This window comes from Cervus elaphus, chromosome 22 (genome assembly GCF_910594005.1).
Source record: "Cervus elaphus chromosome 22, mCerEla1.1, whole genome shotgun sequence".
Lineage (NCBI taxonomy): Eukaryota > Metazoa > Chordata > Mammalia > Artiodactyla > Cervidae > Cervus > Cervus elaphus.
Genome location: NC_057836.1, coordinates 10,826,436 through 10,848,064, shown reverse-complemented (window position 1 = coordinate 10,848,064; position 21,629 = coordinate 10,826,436). Strand labels below are relative to the sequence as shown.

The following is a 21,629-nucleotide window of genomic DNA, read 5'->3' as shown; positions in this document are numbered from 1 at the left end:
TGAAAGAGAAAAGGATGCATTTAGTTACACTGGTTATCATGGGCCTTTAAATCACCTCTGTACCTTTTAATCGCCTGTTGTTCCTGACTGGAGTATTTGAGGCCTGGGTTTCCCGTCATTTGAGTCCAGAATCTCTTGTGGTGGTTGGTCTTTAAACGGAAAGCCTGCACTTCCTTGGAATGAAGGCTGTTTACAGGGCAATTCTCCACTGTAAGGGGTATAGCGACTCCCCTCCAGTCCTCCCTGGTCCTCCTTGGACGTGGCAGGCAGTGGCCCTTCGTTTTGGCTGCACCATGAGGCAGGTGGGATCTTAGTTCCTAATCAGGGATCAGACCGAGGCCTCAGCAGTGGAAGCACAGCCACTACAACAGTAGTTAACTGGACCACTGGGAAGTCCCACACTATTGTAAAAAGTAAAGTTAGTTTTTTAAAAACAACATCAAGTGTATTCTTGTTTTCTATCTTAACAGTTTGCTTTTATTTTTTTTTTTTTTGGCTGCGCCAGAAGGCTTGTGGGATCTGTTCCCCAACCAGGGATCAAACCCAGGCCCTAGCAGTGGAAGCGCAGAGTCCTAACTATTGGACCACCAGGAAGTCCCAGTCTGCTTTGGGATGATTTTCAGGTGGGGACCTTCCCGGCCAACAGCAGACAAAGGCACAGTGTGGGGTGGATGCGGAAGAAACATCCACAGGTGTATATGAGTATCTTCGTTCAAGTACATTAACACAGCAAGTCTTAGACTTCCCGATGGTGAGGTGACGCTCTGTGGTCGTCTTGGGCTGTCTTCTCTGAGCCTGGATCAGTGGCTGAAGCTCCGTGTTTGTGGAGGCAGCAGCTACAACACTGACAGCACCTGGCGTCTTCACAGTCGTGCTTCTGCCGAGCGGTCCATTCAGTCCATCTCCTGGAGTGAGAGAGGAGGAGCTGGGGTGGGCCAGTGTCACTGAGCCAGGACCCCACCCCTGGGCCTCCAGGCCCACAGTCAGCACCCGAGCAGCTCTACTAAGAGGTTCTGTTGCAGCCCTGCAGGGTCTGGAAACTTAAAAAAAAACTGCTCTCCTTCCACCAGTTCAGCCTGGTTTGAAGCCGAGTTGGCGTCACCCTCCGGTTGTAAACGCCTGTGTAACTTCACAGCCACACACAGAGAATGCTTTCAAGGCTCAACAGTACATAGTAAAAGGGTCAGATGCCTGAGCAGTGCTGCTGACACACACAATTCCACTCTCACCAGCATCTAGTTTACAGACAAGGTATGGCTACTTCCCTTTCAGCTGGTCTGTGAAACCAGACTTTCTAATACCCTGGTTGGAGAACAGACATGTGTGGTTTTTACCCCCTTTCGACCTCTCACCCTGCTTGGTAAAGCATGTTTTTAAACTACACCAGTCCATCCTAAAGGAAATCAGTCCTGAATATTCATCAGAAGGACTGATGCTGAAGCTGAAACTCCACTACTTTGGCCACCTGATGCAAAGAGCTAATTCATTAGAAAAGACCCTGATGCTGGGAAAGACTGAAGGCGGGAGGAGAAGGGGACGACAGACGATGAGATGGCATCACCGACTCAATGGGCATGCATCTGAGTAAACTCTGGGAGTTGGTGATGGATGGGGAGGCCTGGTGTGCTGCAGTCCATGGGGGTCACAAAGAGTCGGATGCGACTGAGCTGAACTGACACTCATTTGTGAAAGGTGGCGCTGAGAGCAAAGCAGGGAAGCCCAGCTTGGGCGCATCTCTTGTGCTTGCCCCCACCTCTCCCCTAAGTACTCCCACCTCCTGCCCCAGCTGCTCTCAAGAGCCTGTGACCGCAGCCGCAGCCGTGTCAGAACAAGGCTGAGGAAGCTAGAAAGGCACTCACAACTACCTTTCTCCATGACTCCCGCAGTGAGGATCCTAGAGCTCAGGGGAGGGGGCAGGTGGGGGGAGGGAGACCAAGGCGGGCTCATCCACCACTGGCTCTTACATTCTGGACTAAGTTCCTCACATAGGTGATGAGGTTCTGGTTGATGAAGGTCACCGTTGTGCGGAAGATGTCTCGGAGCAAGGCTGGCGAGTGGTCGGCTATCTTTTTGGCCAAGAGCATGATGAGCAGGAGCTGGGTCTTCTCGTGGTCCATGTCCGCAGGGCAGGTTTGCATGAGCTGTTCCAGCGCGGCCGCCAGGCACTGCCTCCTGTCCTGCACATGTGGAAGCGGGGTGCGGTTACCCATCGCCTCCCGCTGGGGCAGCCGAGAACCTGGGGGCAGGTGTGCCCACCCCCACCGCGGCTCCTCCTGCTCGAAGGCACCTGAGGCCAAAGTCCCCACCCAGGGCTGGGGCCAGCACACAGGGAGGGGCTGCAGGGAGAGGCCTCTGTGGATCCCCAGACCCCAGAGGACCTTCGGCACCAACAGTGAGGCGGGGCGCCAGTGGCCTGGGACCCATGATGGCTCCCTGAGTGTACGGCCTTCCTGGGGGCAGGAAGCTGACTGGCCGGGCCCAGCATGACGGCGTTTCAGGCCGCATTTTGGGAAGAGTCATACTCATGACACTGAGGGTGTTGTCCCCCAATTCCTGAGCCTGATTTGAGGTTCAGATTTTTAGGGGCCCGGTGACAGTTCTTCGAGGAGACAATTCTCTGAGCTGATTCTCCCTCCAGCTTCTGTGGAAGGTAGGTCACGCTGGTCTGTCCACCAGGAGGCAGAGGACAGACCTGTGAGTGGCCCTGTGGTTTCCCCACTCACCTCCTCCGACAGGCTCCTGATGCTGAAGCGTGAGGCCAGACAGGCCACCATCCCTGGGCGGATGCTGCCTTCCAGCCTGTCCCCAATCTGGGCAAGCTGCCGGGCGACATCACGGACCGCCTCCTCCTGACGCTCAGAATCTAACATCCAGACAAGGCAGATTCAGGTGATGCCTGCTCACACCCTCCCCCAGTCCCCCCTCCAGGAAGAAGCTCCCCGGGGCCCCCGCAACCACTTAGAGCGATTAGGGCAGCAGAGCGCTCACACATGGCGAACAGCCGTTGTCCAGGAAGCAGCGGCGATCTATTGCCCCAGCGGCTGCCTCCGGATCTGCTCTCCTAAGGCACAGCACCCCTGCCCCTCCGCACTTCCTTCCTAATGCTCTGAGCTCCCCCACCACCCCACGGAAGAGAAGGCTCCGGGATCGAGCGTTTTCCGCTGTGGGGCTGACTCCCAGCCACACAGCCGAGAGCTCGGTGCACAGTGGGCGCAGGACGGGCAAGCGTGCACTCAGGGGCAGGCGCTGCGTCCCTCCTCCTGCCCCATGCAGGGTGGGCGGTGAGATGCCTGGACCTAGAGACCTGCATGTAGTCCCCCCCTCCCCCAGAACCTCTCACGTGCCCGCCCTCTGACCTGGACTACTCGGCTGACAGGACCACTCACCAACCCCCCACCCGGTGCCACTGCAGCCTGGCCCCCTCCCAGGGGCCCCCGCAGCCTCCCCGTCCAGGCTTGTCCTGCGCTTTACTGCCGAACATCACCAGGTTCCTGACCCACAGGCCAGCTTCCTACCTGAGGGCCCTGCCCTGTGCCTCCAGCGGGGCTCCGAAGTCTAAGGGTGGGGTGGTGAGAGGGGGGACCCCAGGGACAGCAGTCTTGACAGCAAAGCTCCTCCTGCCCCCACACCTTCCTACTCTGTCCCCAAGGGGGCCCTGGCTGGTGGGGACCTCGTAAGAGGTGGCTCCAGTCCAGGCCTCCCAGGAAGAGGCTGACTCACAACTTGATAAGGCTCCCTGGGGAGTTCCCAAGGGGCTCCCAGTGGCCTCCGTGGAGGCAGCACCGTGGTAAAAGCTGAGGCTGGGAGAACAGCCCGGCCCCAGGAACGAGCCCGGGGTCCTCGTCGCCTGGTGACCGTGGAGGTCGGCATGGCTGTAGCACACAGATGTGAATCCATAGGGGACACTGATGCCAAGAGTCCTCCGGAAGCTGAGTGGGTTTTCACCAATCAGACTCTGAGGCCTGCTCCACCGGACATGGGGGGCTGAGCCCGAAAACCCCAGGGCCGAGGAGGCTGGCCAGTGCCTACCTGTCTCTGCTGCTGCTGCCGAGGAGAAGTGGCTGTAGCGGTTGCCGTCCGTCTGCAGCTCATCGTCATGGAACAGGCGCCCAGGCAGCTCATGACCCAGCGTCTCCAGCTCCCTCTGGAAGGAGGAGTGGGGGCAGCTCTGCAGGAAGCCAAGCAGCAGCAGGCTTGTGGTGTGCTCGTCCCCGAGGCCGGTGCCGTTGCTAACCTGCAAGGAGAGAGCACTGTGGGAACGTGGTCCTGGGCTGGCCTCCCTGGTCCAAGGCCTGAGCACCTTCTGGGCAGGCAGGGGCCAGTGTGCGGAGCCTCCTTCCTGCAGACATCGAGAAAGGCTCCAGCCGTGCAAAGAGGTGGTCCAACTGCCGCCTCCGGGGGAGGGAGGCTGGGCAGGTGCACGGCTCGGGCCAGCCCTGCTCCCTGGCCAAGGGTCAGCACTGCGCCCCTGCTCCCACTGTGTCTGTGGGCCCAGGATGGCGCTGTGCCGAAGCAGGTTTTCAGCAAACCCCGGGCGTTGGTGACCAGACACCACCTGCCTCTGGGCAGGCCTGGCCACCCTCAGGTGGGTAAGCCCCCGCCGGGCCCACAAACAGCCTGGGGGACAGGAGGGACGCTACCAGAAGAGCGTGTGTGGGCAGGGCTGGGGTGAGAGGGCATCTGGAGACGCCAGGAATGGCTGGCTCAACATATGCAGGACACACAGCCTGGGCTGGAAGGGCCAAGAGGAGAAAGTGAAGATCCTGGTGAAATGTACTCCTGAGTCTTGAATATTTTTCATTAGAAAAGATTAGAAAAATATTCTGATTAATCAGAGGAACTTCCCTGGTGGCCCAGGGCAGGGGGTTCAGCTTGGGTTCAGTCTGGGCAAGGAACTAGATCCCACATGCCTCAACTCAAAACCTTGCATGCTACAACAAAGATAGACGATCCTGTGTACTGCAACTAAGACCAGTGCAGCCAAGTGTGAAAAGGAAGAGAAAAATCAGAAAACGCTTAGAGGACAGTTTTTAGAGGGCAAAGTGTTTTAAATAAAATGCATAACATAAGTGCTCACGTATTGCTATTCAGCCTCTACTTCTCCAGAATTCGTCCTAAAAGGGAAAATGTACATAACAGCTCTACTAAATCTTCACAGGGAGGCCAGGTGGCACAAGGCAGCTGAGAGACTGAGGAAGGTGCTCCCTCTGACTCAGGAGGCGCTGGTCGGGAGAGGAGGGAGCTGTGACAGCTGGACCGTGTCCCCCAGAACCTGAGAGCGGGACCTAACTGGGAAATGGGGGTCTTTGCAGATGTCAGGACTGAGGCCAGGTCATCCTGGATCAGGGCTCTATTCCTGGATGGGGCTGGGGAAGGGCCATAGTCTGCGCACACATGCTGAGCTGAGCACTTAACAAAGGCGAAAAGTCAGAAAAACCTGTAAAAGGATGAAAATTCTTATGGCAAGGAGAAAGAGGAAGCTGATGGATGTCTCCCCACGAACCCAACTGTGGGGCACTCCCATGTCAAAGGGAAAAAGGGGAAAGCAAACTCCAGGAGCTGGTCTCTGCGTCCCCCACCCCGACCCTGAGGCCATCGGGATAAGCTGTATGGGGGCAGCTCCCCGAACGCTCCTGCCTGAGTGGCTGACATGCCTCCTGAGCCGCCAGGCTGAGAAGCACATGACCCCGTGCCTGCACAATGCCAAGCCCACCCCACCCCCACCACTGTCCGCTCAGATTCAGAAAGCTGGCCCGAGCTCACAAGTCATCAGGAGGGTCCAGACCTGCGGCTGCACCCGAAGGGCTGGAGGGGATGTGGAGGGAGGGCCCAGTTTGGGGGGGGGGGTGGCGGACGTCCCAAGACACCACCCAACCCAGCCACGGTGGGAAGGAGATGGATGAGAGCTCCTGATCAGCTCAGCCAGTTTCCCTTCTGAACCCTAAACCCTCAAGGACCCTACATCCTTGAACCCATCTTGCCTTCCAGGATCAACCAGGCACAGGCAGTGAGCAGACGGGGCTTGTGTGCTCCTGTTACCGCAGGCCCGCCCCACCCCCGCCACGACCACCGCATCATCTGACCTTCAAATCCATGGCCTGTGCAGCTTCACGGGCTCCGGCTCACAGGGTTCCGGGATGGTGGCCTGGAAGAGGACACTCAGGGTGAGCGTGGGGCCCCGCAGGGAAGAACAGGGAGTCGTCTGGGCCCTGGCTCCCCTCATCTGCACCCCGGGCCACAGACCTGAGTTTCCTCGTAACTGAGACCAAGACCACCCCCCACCTCAGGTCCAGCCTCCCACCCTGAGCTCACTGGTCAGGCAGGCAAGGCCATCTGGCTCCCAGAGTTTCTAAGTGAACACTCAGGGCGCGGGCTTCCTCCACGAGCAGTTCCCAGACTTTGCCATGGATCTGTCCCAGTGCAGACACTACCCGGCTGCTGGCCCCAAGGCACCAACCGTGGCTGCACAGAAAGGTGCGTGACCGGAGAAAGAATGTCTGACAGTCACTGGAAGATGAAGGCTTCGGGATGGTGTCGATTCCACTCTAAACAACTGCGTAGATGAAAGCTCATTGGACTGAATCTTAGATTATGCCCCCGACATGGAAAATATAAAAGACTGAGAGCTCTGTGTGCACCATAGAGACACCCAAACAGAGTAACAAGTGTCTGCAGAGCAGTCTCAAGAGAACAATCCATTTTAAAATGTATGCACAGCACACATCTGTTTATACACAGTATTAGGCTAAACCCAATGAATTGCTTTGTAGGGCAAAACGTCAAATTTGGCAATTCCATATGGTTCCTACATACACAGGAGGTTAAAAACAGAACAGAAAACCAGTTCATTGCCAGGAGGCAGGAGCAGAAGATGTAAGAGATGGCAAGAATATACAGAGCTATACAAAAAAGATCTTAATGACCCAGATAACCATGATGGTGTGATCACTCACCTAGAGCCAGACATGCTGGTGTGAAGTCAAGGGAACCTTAGGAAGCATCATTATGAACAAAGGCTAGTGGAGGTGATGGAATTCCAGCTGAGCTATTTCAAATCCTAAAAGATGCTGCTGTTAAAGTGCGGCACTCAATATGCCAGCAAATTTGGAAGACTCAGCAGTGGCCACAGGACTGGAAAAGGTCAGTTTTCATTCCAATCCCAAAGAAAGGCAATGTCATAAGAATGTTCAAACTACCGCACAATTGCACTCATCTCACACCCTAGCGATGGAGAAGGAAATGGCAAGGCACTCCAGTATTCTTGCCTGGAGAATCCCACGGACGGAGGAACCTGGTAGGCTACAGTCCACGGGGTTGAAAAGAGTCGGACACGACTGAGCGACTTCACTTCACTTCACACCCTAGCAAAGTAATGCTCAAAATTCTCCAAGCCAGGCTTCAACAGTACCTGAACTGAGAACTTCCAAATGTTCAAGCTGGATTTAGATAAGGCAGAGGAACCAGAGATCAAATTGCAAATATCCACTGGATCATCGAAAAAGCAAGAGAATTCCAGAAAAAACATCTTCATTGACTATGCTAAAGCCTTTGTGTGGATCACAACAAACTGTGGAAAATTCTTCAAGAGGTGGGAATAACAGACCATCTCACCTGCCTCCTGAGAAACCTGTATGCAGGGCAAAAAGCAACAGTTGGAACTGGACATGGAACAACAGATTGGTTCCAAACTGGGCAAGGAGTAGTCAAGGCTGTATATTGTCACCCTGTTTATTTAACTTATATGCAGAGAACATCATGCGAAATGCCAGGCTGGATGAAGCACTAGCTGGAATCAATACTGCAGGGAGAAATATTAATAACCTCAGATGTGCAGATGATACCACCCGCATGGCAGAAAGCGAAGAGGAAATAAAAGAGCCTCTTGATGAAGGTGAAAGAGAATGAAAAAGCTGGCTGAAAACTCAACATTCAAAAAACAAAGATCATGGCAACCAGTCCCATCACTTCATGGCAAATAGATGGGTAAACAATGGAAACAGTGAGAGACTATTTTCTTGGGCTCCAAAACCACTGCAGATGGTGACTGCAGCCATGAAATTAAAAGACGCTTGCTCCTTGGAAGAAAAGCTATGACCAACCTAGACAGCATATTAAAAAGCAGAGACGTAACTTTGCTGACAAAGGTCCATCTAGTCAAAGCTATGGTTTTTCCAGTCATCATGTATGTATGTAAGAGTTGGACCATAAAGAAAGCTGAGCGCTGAAGAATGGAAACCTTTGAACTGTGGTGTTGGAGAAGACTCTTGAGAGTCCCTTGGACAGCAAGGAGATCCAACCAGTCAATCCTAAAGAAAATCAGTCCTGAATATTCATTGGAAAGACTGATGCTAAAGCTAAAGCTCCAATACTTTGGCCACCTGATATGAAGAGCCAACTCCTTAGAAAAGATCCTGATGCTGGGAAAGATTGAGGGCAGGAGAAGGGGACGACAAAGGATGAGATCGTTGGATGGTATCACCGACACAATGGACATGAGTTTGAGCAAGCTTCCAGGAGATGGTGAAGGACAGGGAAGCCTGGCGTGCTGCAGCCATGGAGTCGCAAAGAGTCGGACACAACTGAGCAACTGAACAACAACAAAAGGCCACAAGATCACCTTCTGTCTGGAAATTTTCACCAGGAAGCTCGGGCTGGACTCTGTCACCCTGAGGGCAGGAGACAGGTGAAGCAACGCTTACAGGGCCCACCACTTGCAGCGCCTCTAAACGTGTGGGACTTGTCTAGAGAAAAGGAAGCCTGGTCAGGGGACTAGGGATACTGATCAGACACTCAAACGTGGTAGACAAAGGGGGGGTGCGGGCAGTTCTGTGGGGCAGTTGTGGAGAGACCTGGGGGCCTGCTGGCCAGGGCCACCTATGTGATGGCCAGCCTGGCTGCACATCACAGATAGGAACGAAAATAGGGAGCTGTCAGTGATTGCATCTGGACTATCCCAAAGACCAGTCTGACTTGACCTCCCTGGGCTGGTTGCTCTGTGTGAGTGGGTGACTGGTCACTGTGGGTGAGGACCGGGCAGGCTGCTTTGTAACCATCCACTTGTATATTCAGTCCCGGGCACTCCGATCATCTCAGGTTCCCTGGCCTGCAGAAGGCAACCTTCCTTTCCATCACGGCAGGCGGGGACCGGGGGACCCTTGGCCCAGACTGGCTTTCCCAGGGGCCTCTGCAGGCTTCACTCCCTAAAAGGCAGCTCAGTTCTGAGACAAGTGGCATATCACAGTGGATCACACAGCACTATTCAGAGATAGGACATTCCCAGGAAGGCTCTTGATTTGTCAAATTACACTCAGTTCAGTTCCGTCACTCAGTCGTGTCCGACTCTTTGCAACCCCATGAACCGCAGCACGCCAGGCCTCTCTGTTCATCACCAACTCCCAGAGTCCACCCAACTACATCCCGGTAAAAAGAACAAAGGACAGGAGCGCAAATGTCCACGACGGGTAAGCGGACGAACGCCGTTCCCATCACAGTGAGTCTCATTCAGCCTAAGAAGGAAATCCTGGCACCTGCTGCACACGGGACCTGGAGGACACTCTGCCAAGTGACAGGAGTCAGACCCCAGGGCAGAAGGTGGACAGCGGCCTGGGCGGGACGACGGCAGGGCTCTGGACAGGACAGTGGGGTGGGGTGCCTCTGCGCGTGGACAGGCATTCCCCCACATACAAAAAATAAGGAAACTGTGGCACCTGGCAACGTGGAGGAACACTGAGGATGTCACACAGAACGAAAGAAGGCAGATGCAGGAAGACACATACTGTCCGGCTCCACTTACACAAGAAAGCATGTCCGTTTCTAGAGAATTACCAATCCCTTATTCATGCCACTGAGCTGCACACATAAAATGATTATACATATATTTATATAATTTTGCATCTATTCCATCACAATGAAAAAAGTTTGAAAAAAACTTCATTTTGAACCTGTGCAAATAATGGTTTGCTATTGTTATCTAGTTCCTAAGTCATGTTCGACTGCTTGAAACCCCATGGACTGTAGCCCGCCAGGCTCCTCTGTCTTTAAGGATTTCCCATGCAAGAATACTGGAGTGGGTTGCCATTTCCTCCTCCAGGAGATCTTCCTGACCCAGGGATCAAACCCCGTCTGCTGCATTGCAGGTGAGTTCTTTACTGTTGAGCCACCACACAAAATGAGGAAACTTAAAAATTCTGTCAGGGGCAACCAGATGTCAGTTCCATCTAACAGACGTGTATGGGCTACACAGAGTTTCAGGAAGAGAAAGGCTCCTGGTCTATCTAGGGAACAAACACCATGTCAGCATCACTGCAAGCGAACCGGCAGGTCCCCGCCGTGGCCACACCCCCACTGCCTGCCTCCAGAAGAGCCCGGAGACCCTGACCTGAGCGCCAGGCGCAGCTCTGAGCTTCTTAAGCCAGGAGAGCCCCAAAGCCTGTTTTTGCAGTAGCACCAGTTCAAAGTGCCCGGTATAATCGCTTGCATGATGCTCTGAGTCTGTCCTCTACTGGGGATACACACCAAAAAGCCCTGAGTCACCTCTAGAGGGCAGGGCCTGCCAGCGATGCCTCACGGATTTCTGTAACAAGAGCAGACAGAAGAGGGTCAGAGTCTCTTGTGATCTGTGCTCCCCTAAGAATAAACAGATTACGGACAGCAACGGTGTCCCCACGGAGCACAGAGTTTCTGCAACACTCACATGAGTGTTACATCTTCCTGTAAACTAAACCAAGGAAGCCCGAGCCAGCACTGCTTGGGACAGCTGCTCTTCCCACAGAAACACGTCAAACATAGCTGACTAGCTACATAATCTCTCTTCTTAGAAGATGAATGGCCTGTGGCATTCTCTGGGGGCACTCTGGGAAGTCTCAATGATAGTTATAGGCGTAAAAGATATCCTGAAAACAACATCTTTTCTCTAAATTCAGGGTCCAACCTTCAGAAGCACCATCAGAGTCCACTTGGTCATTTAAGATGGGGTCACTGATGCCTGAGAAACAGAACACAGTTGTCAGTGAACTAAGAACCCCTTAGCTCCTCATAAGTGATGAATCTTTGTTCTTGGTGGGACTATTTTTCCCTTTAGAACATAAAGCATCAAAAATTATTGTTTTAGGGCTTCCCAGGTGGTGCAGTGGTTAGGATCCCACTGCTTCCAATGCAGAGGGCTCAGGTTCAAGCCCTGGTCAGGGAACTAAGATCCCGCAAGCTACGTGGTGAGGCCAAAAAACAAACAAACCAACCCAGCAAACTTGCCTAGCTTCTTTTCAAACTCAGACATTTAAGGGATTTGCAAAATTATGAAACCACATTCTCACTAAAAACTTTGTTTTGTAACATACTGTATTAAAAAATGTTAACAAGCAATGGGCACTGATACGTTCAAACATATCAACAAAATTTTAAAATTTTCTCCAGTTTTACTTTCTAACACAGAAAATAGATAAAACCTGATTAATCAAAAGCTTTTCAGGGTCCTCAATCATTTTTGTGGGTAAGAGAGTCTTAGGGACCAAAAGGTTGGGGGGGAGGAACTAGACCTTTCCCTTGAAAATAAAAGCATATATATTAACACAACAGTTTTCTCTGCCATCCATTTTAAGTAAGATAATTAACCAAAGCGACTGACTCTTTCACAGAGAATCAGGTGACTGGGTCTCACATGGATCAGATGCCACTTCCCAGCCGCACACATCCTGAGCCTTCCCCAGGCACACACACACTCAGTGATGCCAGCCAAAGACAAAGCCCTGCTAAGAACACTGGAAACACTTAAAACACACCTGGTACCCAATGGTTTCGAACCCTGTCTTATTTAGAAATCACCTGGGTATACAATGATTGCCACCATTAATTCAGTGTTCACGCTGTACCTTGGAATACTGTTAAAAACACTGTCAGAATTTTATTCAGTTTAGTTGAAAACAAATTTACATTTCTCCTAACTTTAAACACTAAGAACAATATCAGCTGATTTGAGAAGTAAACCTATAGAAGTTTGTGGGGGGTGGGGGAGAGGAACCAATTAGCATACAATATACAATTCACTAGTAGAGTGAATATTGATTATTACATGTAATCAATATTAAGTATTGATTTATCAGTAATACTGATAAATCAGAGAAAACACAGGTTTTTAAAATCCAAAATTATTATTCTCATTTGCCAAAGATTTACCTTAACTATGTGAACCTGTACTCTTCTTTTTATAGAGATATAGTTGATGTACAATATTATATGTTACAGGTATACAACATAGTACCCACAGTTTTTAAAGGTTATACTACATTTATAATTATTATAAAATACTGACTATGTGCCCTGTGGTGTACAACACTATCCTCTGAGTTCGTGTATTTTATACTCAGTAGTTGTTTATCTCTGAATCCCCTAACCCCATCGTGCTCCTCCCCCTTCTCTCTCCCCACTGGTAGTGGTTTAGTTGCTAAGTCTTGTCCGACTCTTGTGACCCTGTGGACTGTAGCCCGCCAGGCTCCTCTGTCCATGGGATTCTCTAGGCAAGAGTACTGGAGTGGGCTGCCATTTCCTTCTCCAGTGAATCTTCCTGACCCAGGAATCAAACCTGGGTCTCCCACATTGTAGGCAGATTCTTTACCGTCTGAGCCACCAGGGAAGCCCACTCCCCACTGGTTTGTTTTCTGTATCTGTGAGTGTTTGTGAACATATATTCTTAAAACATTTCTGAGTTTGTTTCTGTACATTTTAAATTTTTTGAAAGTCTAATGTATTTAAACTACTAGAAATGAGATTTCCTGATTTCATGAAAATTTTAGATAAATTTGACTTACATAAGCATATTTATTTAGGTCCAAAAGCCAATGAGGACAGAGTTTTTCCAATTTAAGATACTTCACAACCAAACTCCTCAATGATGAAAAAATGCTTCCCACATTTACACACCAAGAGGCAAAGGTCTTTCTGAGTTGCAGACACACAGAGAGCTTCGGTCCGACAAGTTCGGTGCCAAGTCAAGAGCAAACACAGAAATACCAAGCTCACGCATCCAGGTGCGAGGACAGGCTCCCCACGGCGGCACAGAATTATGACCTGAGCTCAAAAGACCAAGGACACAACCGCCGTCTGACGACCCGGCTTCTCTGTACTCTCCTCTCGACACAGAGCAGACCTCCCACATCTCCCGCAAGGACACAGTCAGCAAGACCACCGGTGGAGAAACTTGTCCACGCGCACCAACCTGAAACCCAGCCAAACACCGTCCGGACAGAGAGTTGTTCCACTGGCCTGAGACACGGCCTCTGGGGCCAAGTCTACAAGGCATGCTTTCAGGGACAGCTCCAAAACTGCCAACACAGAGAAAGGGCAAAACCATGATTTTCCTACAAATACAGAATGATGAAATATGTCCAAGACTGTATTTAGCTCATTAATTAATGCAGGAACCAGTAAGATGATTCAGTCGATTTCTGACAACACGGGTTGTATGGCGGCTGCCAGTTCCACTCAAGCAAGTGAACGGGAGCAAGCGGGAGCCCGGTCCAGCGCCCGTGTGGGCTCCTTCTGACACCTCACCCAGGACACACAGTGGCCTCACTTCCATCACGCACTGCCTGGACTTTTCAGGACAGAAGCTGGAGTGTGGGACGCAGACCTCTGCCTCCTCTGTGCCAGGCTTCCCGCCTTCAGGCTTCCCCACAGACCCCACCACTTGCTCACCCGCTCCACTACTTGGTCCCCGCTCCATCTCAAAGGCCTGGGATCCACTGGTTTTCAACCCTGGCTGCACACACTGGCATCAAGAGAGAGGCTCTAAGACGTCCTGATTAGACAAGAGCTCACGTGTGGATAAGCCCAACGAATCCACTAAAACACCCCAGCAAGTAACAAGTGAGTTCACCAACGTTACAGGACACAAACTGTGTAAGACCACTGTACTTCTATGTGCCAGCAATTAATATCCAAAAAAGAAACAGAACTATAATAGCATCGAGAAAAATAAAATACTTTGGAATACATGTTGAACAAGAGAAGTGTAAGAGCTGTACACGGAAAATTGCAAGTCTTTCGTTGCAGAAAAGCACAGATCTAAATAAACGGGCTCATTCGGGTCCACAAACTGGAAGAACACCCATGGACTCCACAGGATTCCCCACAAGCTCCCACCTGGCTTTTTCACAGAAAGAGATAAATGGTTCCTCTTTCATAAGGAAATGTAAGGGGCACAGAATAGCCAATGAGAAAAAGAACAAAGTCGGTGGACTCACTCCCCAACTTCAAGACGTATGACTGAGTGACAGTAATCGAGACAGTGTGTTTGTTCCTGGCCGTGGAGCAGAAGTGACCGTCCACAAATAAACCCTGATAGCCACGGGTCATTCATCTCTGACAGACAGTCAAGAGCAGTGTAATTAACAGTCTCTTCAACAAAGGGTGCTGAGACAACTGGGTATCTTGGGAGCAAAAGCATGAATTTGGGCCCCTCCCTCACATTATATACAAAATCTAACTCAGAACAGATCATAGAAGAGAACAAAGAAATAAAACTTTATGGCCTTGGGTGAGGCAGTGATTTCTTAAATATGACACCATATAAGGGAAAAGAACAAGCCACACAAAGAGAAAAATAGATAAACTGAACTTCTTGACAATTAAACCTTTGCGCTTCAAAGGACATAAGCAATGAAAACAAAACCCACAGAATGGGAAAAAAAATGCTTGCAAATAAATCATTTATCAGACAAAGAACTAGTACTCAAAACATATAAAGAATTCTTGTAACAATAAAAAGACATTTTAGTTGAAAACTGGGTGAAGGATTTTAATAGGATCCAAAGACATACAAATGGTCAAGTCTGTCAGTCAGTTCAGTTGCTCAGTCATGTCCGACTCTTTGCGACCCCATGAACCGCAGCACGCCAGGCCTCCCTGTCCATCACCAACTGCCGGAGTCTACCCAAACCCATGTCCATTGAGTCGGTAATGCCATCCAACCATCTCATCCTCTGTCGTCCCCTTCTCCTCCTGCCCTCAATCTTTCCCAGCATCAGGGTCTTTTCAAATGGTCAACAGGCACAGGTAAAGAGGCTCAACATCATTAACCACTACAGAAATGCTAATCAAACAGCAACGAATAGGAATTTCCTGGTGGTTAAGGCTCCCTGGTCAGGGAACTAAAATCTTTACTAAAAGCCAAGCACAAAGTGCAAAGGGAGGGAGGCAGGAAGTAAAAAATAAAGAAAGAAAACCACAATGAGATTCACTTTCACATCCACCAGGATGGCTGGAATCAAAAGGCTAACAGCAAGAGGAAGCAAAGATGGGGATCAGTCGGGACCCCACACCATGTGCACAGATCTCCCGGGGGCCAGGGCAGCTGTGGAAAATAGTGCAGACGCTTTGGAAGTTTTGCAGCTCCTCAAAATGTTAGGCTTCACAACAGACAACACTGAAATACAAAGGATCATAAGAGACTACTACCAGCAGCTCTATGCCAATAAAATGGACAACTTGGATGAAATGGACAAATTCTTAGAAAAGTATAACTTTCCAAAACTGAACCAGGAAGAAATAGAAGATCTTAACAGACCCATCACAGGCAAGGAAATCGAAAGTGTAATCAAAAATCTTCCAGCAAACAAAAGCCCAGGACCAGATGGCTTCACAGCTGAATTCTACCAAAAATTTAGAGAAGAGCTAACACCTACCTTACTCAAACTCTTCCAGAAAATTGCAGAAGAAGGTAAACTTCCAAACTCATTCTATGAGGCCACCATCACCCTAATTCCAAAACCAGACAAAGATGCCACAAAAAAAGAAAACTACAGGCCAATATCACTGATGAACATAGATGCAAAAATCCTTAACAAAATTCTAGCAAACAGAATCCAACAACATATTAAAAAAATCATACACCACGACCAAGTGGGCTTTATCCCAGGAATGCAAGGATTCTTCAATATCCGCAAATCAATCAACGTAATACACCACATTAACAAATTGAAAGATAAAAACCATATGATTATCTCAATAGATGCAGAGAAAGCCTTTGACAAAATTCAACACTCATTTATGATTAAAACTCTCCAAAAAGCAGGAATAGAAGGAACATACCTCAACATTATAAAAGCCATATATGACAAACCCACAGCAAGCATCACCCTCAATGGTGAAAAATTGAAAGCATTCCCCCTGAAATCAGGAACAAGACAAGGGTGCCCACTGTCACCACTACTGTTCAACATAGTGTTGGAAGTTTTGGCCACAGCAATCAGAGCAGAAAAAGAAGTAAAAGGAATCCAGATAGGAAAAGAAGAAGTGAAACTCTCACTGTTTGCAGATGATATGATCCTCTACATAGAAAACCCTAAAGACTCTACCAGAAAATTACTAGAGCTAATCAATGAATATAGTAAAGTTGCAGGATATAAAATTAACACACAGAAATCCCTTGCATTCCTATATACTAACAATGAAAAAACAGAAAGAGAAATTAAGGAAACAATACCATTCACCATTGCAACAAAAAGAATAAAATACTTAGGAGTATATCTACCTAAAGAAACAAAAGACCTATACATAGAAAACTATAAAACACTGATGAAAGAAATCAAAGAGGACACAAACAGATGGAGAAACATACCGTGTTCATGGATTGGAAGAATCAATATTGTCAAAATGGCTATTCTACCCAAAGCAATCTATAGATTCAATGCAATCCCTATCAAGCTACCAACGGTATTTTTCACAGAACTAGACCAAAGAATTTCACAATTTGTATGGAAATACAAAAAACCTCGAATAGCCAAAGTAATCTTAAGAAAGAAGAATGGAACTGGAGGAATCAACCTGCCTGACTTCAGACTCTACTACAAAGCCACAGTCATCAAGACAGTATGGTACTGGCACAAAGACAGAAATATAGATCAATGGAACAGAATAGAAAGCCCAGAGATAAATCCACGAACCTATGGACACCTTATCTTTGACAAAGGAGGCAAGGATATACAATGGAAAAAAGACAACCTCTTTAACAAGTGGTGCTGGGAAAACTGGTCAACCACTTGTAAAAGAATGAAACTAGAACACTTTCTAACACCATACACAAAAATAAACTCAAAATGGATTAAAGATCTAAATGTAAGACCAGAAACTATAAAACTCCTAGAGGAGAACATAGGCAAAACACTCTCTGACATAAATCACAGCAAGATCCTCTATGACCCACCTCCCAGAATATTGGAAATAAAAGCAAAACTAAACAAATGGGATCTAATGAAACTTAAAAGCTTTTGCACTACAAAGGAAACTATAAGTAAGGTGAAAAGACAGCCGTCAGATTGGGAGAAAATAATAGCAAATGAAGAAACAGACAAAGGATTAATCTCAAAAATATACAAGCAACTCCTGAAGCTCAATTCCAGAAAAATAAATGACCCAATCAAAAAATGGGCCAAAGAACTAAACAGACATTTCTCCAAAGAAGACATACAGATGGCTAACAAACACATGAAAAGGTGCTCAACATCACTCATTATTAGAGAAATGCAAATCAAAACCACAATGAGGTACCATTACACGCCAGTCAGGATGGCTGCTATCCAAAAGACTACAAGCAATAAATGCTGGAGAGGGTGTGGAGAAAAGGGACCCTCTTACACTGTTGGTGGGAATGCAAACTAGTACAGCCACTATGGAAAACAGTGTGGAGATTCCTTAAAAAACTGGAAATAGAACTGCCATATGACCCAGCAATCCCACTTTTGGGCATACACACTGAGGAAACCAGATCTGAAAGAGACACGTGCACCCCAATGTTCATTGCAGCACTGTTTATAATAGCCAGGACATGGAAGCAACCTAGATGCCCATCAGCAGATGAATGGATAAGGAAGCTGTGGTACATATACACCATGGAATATTACTCAGCTGTCAAAAAGAATTCATTTGAATCAGTCCTAATGAGATGGATGAAACTGGAGCCCATTATACAGAGTGAAGTAAGCCAGAAAGATAAAGAACATTACAGCATACTAACACATATATATGGAATTTATAAAGATGGTAATGATAACCCTATATGCAAAACAGAAAAAGAGACACAGAAATACAGAACAGACTTTTGAACTCTGTGGGAGAATGTGAGGGTGGGATGTTTCAAAAGAACAGCATGGATACTATCTATGGTGAAACAGATCACCAGCCCAGGTGGGATGCATGAGACAAGTGCTCGGGCCTGGTGCACTGGGAAGACCCAGAGGAGTCGGGTGGAGAGGGAGGTGGGAGGGGGGATCGGGATGGGGAATAAGTGTAAATCTATGGCTGATTCATATCAATGTATGACAAAACCCACTGAAATGTTGTGAAGTAATTAGCCTCCAACTAATAAAAAAATTAAAAAAAATAAAAAAAAATAAAAAAAATAAAAAAAAAAAATGTTAGGCTTCCCTGGTTGCTCAGACCAGTCTGCCTGCAATGCAGGAGACCCAGGTTCGATCCCTGGGTCAGGGAGATTCTTCACTATTTCCGAAATGTTAAGAGTTATCACATGACCCAGAAATTCCACTCCTAGGTATGTATACATACAAGAGAAATGAAGACACACACCCACTCAGAAACCTGTACATGAACGTTCATCATGACGTTATCCAAAGTAAAAAGTCCAATGTCTATCAACTGTTGAATGGATAAGGAAGATGTAGTAGATCCATAAAATGGAATATTATTTGACCATTAAAAGGGAGTGAAATTCTCATACAGGCTGCAACATGGATGAACTCTGAAACATGAGGCTGAATGAAAAAAATCTAGTCACAGAAAACCAGAGTTCATGCATGGAATGATTCATGGTATGATTCCATTGATGTGAACTTCCCACAACTGGTGAATCCGCAGAGAAAAAAGTAGATTAGGGTTACCTGGGGCTGTGGGGATAAAGGGACTGGGGGTAATCGATTATGTGCGTGGTTTCTTCTGGGGTTGTTGAGACATTCTAAAATTAGACTGTGGTGATGGCTGCACAACTTTGTGAATACACTGGAAACCACTTCAACTTTGCAAATTTTATAGTATATGAAATATCTCAAAAAAGTGGTTTTAGAAAAAGGCAGCCTGAAAGAGGGGACAGTGAGCTAAGTGGGGGAGCCACCCCACACACAGGCCCTGGAAGCGCGCACAACCCCTCACCAGGTGCTCAAAGTCCAGTGTTCCAGTGTCCGTTCTCCCGCTGCCCGGTCCTCCCTGGCCCCAGAGAGATGTGTGCACAGCGGGTAGGGCAAGATGGCCCGTGGGGGCCAGGTGTCCTAAAGTCCCCCCTGGGGCGTCAAGGTCGACCTCTGTCAATGACGACCCTCTGCTTAGAGCCACAGAAAAGCAAAGGGATGTCCCCATGGCCTTCTGGTGACCAGGAGCCCTGGACCCAGAAGAGGCCGCTCCTCACGTGTGGCAGCTTGCTCCTGGCCACCACCTCCCTCCGCAAGAACAGAAGGTCTTCATGTGCCTGAAGGTCACCAGTCCCTCTTAACCCTGCTGCGTGACTCAGAGGGCACTGGTTCCCGCGCCCCACCCAAGCTGACAGGACACTTGCAGGCAGAGGGTGACTGCAAATGAGCCACTTCCTTGCCATCTAAGTGGGTGGCTTCCAGGACGCTGGACACTGTACACAAGAGGGAATGAGAACTCAATTTTCACAGAACCTCCAGAAGTGGTTGCTTTGTGGTCCATCCAGGTGCTCATGTCTGCTATTCACGGGCAACTTCCCATTCAGTCTAGCACAGCAGGAAGAAAAGAGGAAGGAAACACATCAGGAAAAGGAGGAAAGGAAAGAGGAAAGGGCTGGGTCCCGTGCGGGAGGGGGGAACTGGGAGCCCCAGGACAGTTTTTGGGCAACAGCCCCAACAAGGGTCCAGGGTCCAGGCACCAGCCCAATGCTTTCCCCACCCCTAAAGCTGCCAGCAGGGAGGGGTGTGCAGAAAGGCAGGGCCCAGTCCACATCCCACCCCCCCACCCCACCTGCTGCTCTAACAGGTCCAGAGGTACCAGGCAAGGCAGCATCGGGAACCCAGGCAGCCCACTCCAACCAGGACAGCTGGACTCTGAGGTCACAGGCTTGGATCACTGTGTGTCTGGCACTGTGAACTCTGTCACAGCTGCCATCTCCTGGCTTGTCCTCAGGTGAGCACTCACGTGACCTCTGGGGACCCAGCTGGGCGAGCACAGTGGGGCAGGCACTTCAGGCCTGCACTTCCTCCACTGGACACCAGCCACCAGAGATGCAGCCACAGGAGCACTGGCCGCAGCTGTGGAGCAAGGCTTCTGAGGGTCCACTGTCCAGAGGCAGTGTCCCTAAATCTCAGCACAGCACTCAGTGGGGGATCAGGACCCAGGCCCTCTCCCGGCAACAGGCAAAAAACAGCGGCAATATCGCTCACCACCTCTAGCACTGCCAGGACCGTGGCCCCTGGAGGCCGGTGACCCTCATCGTTCCTCCTCGGTGCTGGGGCTTCCTGGCGGGCCATTCTCCTCTGCAATGAGTGGGACCTCCAGCCCTGGGTCTGGGAAAGCCTGGGAGTAGAGCCCCCTCCCCAGCACCTCAGAGTCCATCTCAGAGGGACTGACTCAAGACAACAGTAACAGAACCCAGTCCCTGTTGGGGCAGCTCTTTGCTCCAGAGCCTGCATATCCAAGTCCCACGGTCGCCATTCCCACCACACAGCACGGGGTCCGCGCAGCCCCCCGAGCCCCGCCCAGAGATGACTGACCCTTCCAGGCCGCCCCTCTGGTCACCCCATCCGCTTCCCGCGGTGCCTTCCTAGAGTCACCTCGATCCCAGCAGCCGACGGGCTCCGCCCACCCTCCCCCGGCTCGACCACAGACTCTCTTCCAGGACTCGGGGGCCCGGGCTCAGGCTTTGTCCAGAGATGGCAGGGACGCAGGTCCAGGAGCGCCCCCTCCCCGACGGCGGGACGGGGCTTGGAACCACGTGCCCCTGCAGAGGCCGCCGAGGAGGCCTGGGCAGCAGACAGACCCGCAGGTAGGGCACAGCTGTGGGGGGGGAGGAGGAGTCGCCCGGAAACGTCTCCGTGGTGAGGCCCCCTCAGTGAAGACCACCCCTCCGGGTGACGAGCACCCTCCCCGTGAGGGCTCTCCTACCCCGGCAGCGCAGGGCGTCCCGCGCCCGGCCTGCCGGCTGAGGTCTCGCCCTCCCGGGGTTTCCGGTCACTACTTCACTCCACAAACCTACCTCCACCGCCCGCAGCACGTACAGTGCGGCGCGAGCCGGGGAGGCGCCTGGACCCGCGGCCGCCCCACGCGGAAGGAGCAACAGGACGGAGCCCGGAGGCCAGGAGAAGGGAGCGCGGGAGCCGGGGGGCGCAGACCGCGGGCGTGAGCAGATACTCACCACCGCTGTCCGAGGCGGCTTGACTGCAGCGCGACGCAGCGCACGGGGCGCGCGCGGGAAAAGACCACGTCCCGGAGGCGGGGCGCGCAGTCGCCGTGAGCCCACTTCCTGTAGTTCCCGCCCCGCCCACACCGGCCACGGCCCCAACCCCCCCCCCAAAGAGCTCCGCGGCCCCGCCCCGCCTCCAGGCCCCGCCCCTCCCCTTCCCCCTGTACCAGGAGGCTTAGCGCCGAGAAGCAGGAACTGAGGCTGAGAGGGA

General features: G+C 50.4%; 1 protein-coding gene across 3 annotated transcripts; it reads right to left on the bottom strand.

Annotated features, from left to right (window-relative positions):
• Positions 1-448: 448 nt before the first annotated feature.
• On the bottom strand, positions 449-21,470 carry BID (BH3 interacting domain death agonist). 3 transcript variants are annotated; one of them, XM_043882642.1, is made up of 6 exons: positions 21,371-21,470; positions 6,084-6,145; positions 4,030-4,234; positions 2,724-2,863; positions 1,965-2,177; positions 449-905 (listed from the first exon to the last, which is right to left on the bottom strand). In XM_043882642.1, the coding sequence occupies exons 2-6, from the start codon at positions 6,093-6,095 to the stop codon at positions 894-896; spliced, it is 582 nt and encodes a 193-aa protein (XP_043738577.1). In that variant the 5' UTR covers positions 6,096-6,145; positions 21,371-21,470; the 3' UTR covers positions 449-893. The 3 variants fall into 3 exon arrangements, with proteins under 3 accessions (XP_043738577.1, XP_043738579.1, XP_043738578.1); XM_043882644.1 differs by having other exon boundaries at positions 21,212-21,386; XM_043882643.1 differs by lacking the exon at positions 21,371-21,470 and adding an exon at positions 19,665-19,708.
• Positions 21,471-21,629: the final 159 nt, after the last annotated feature.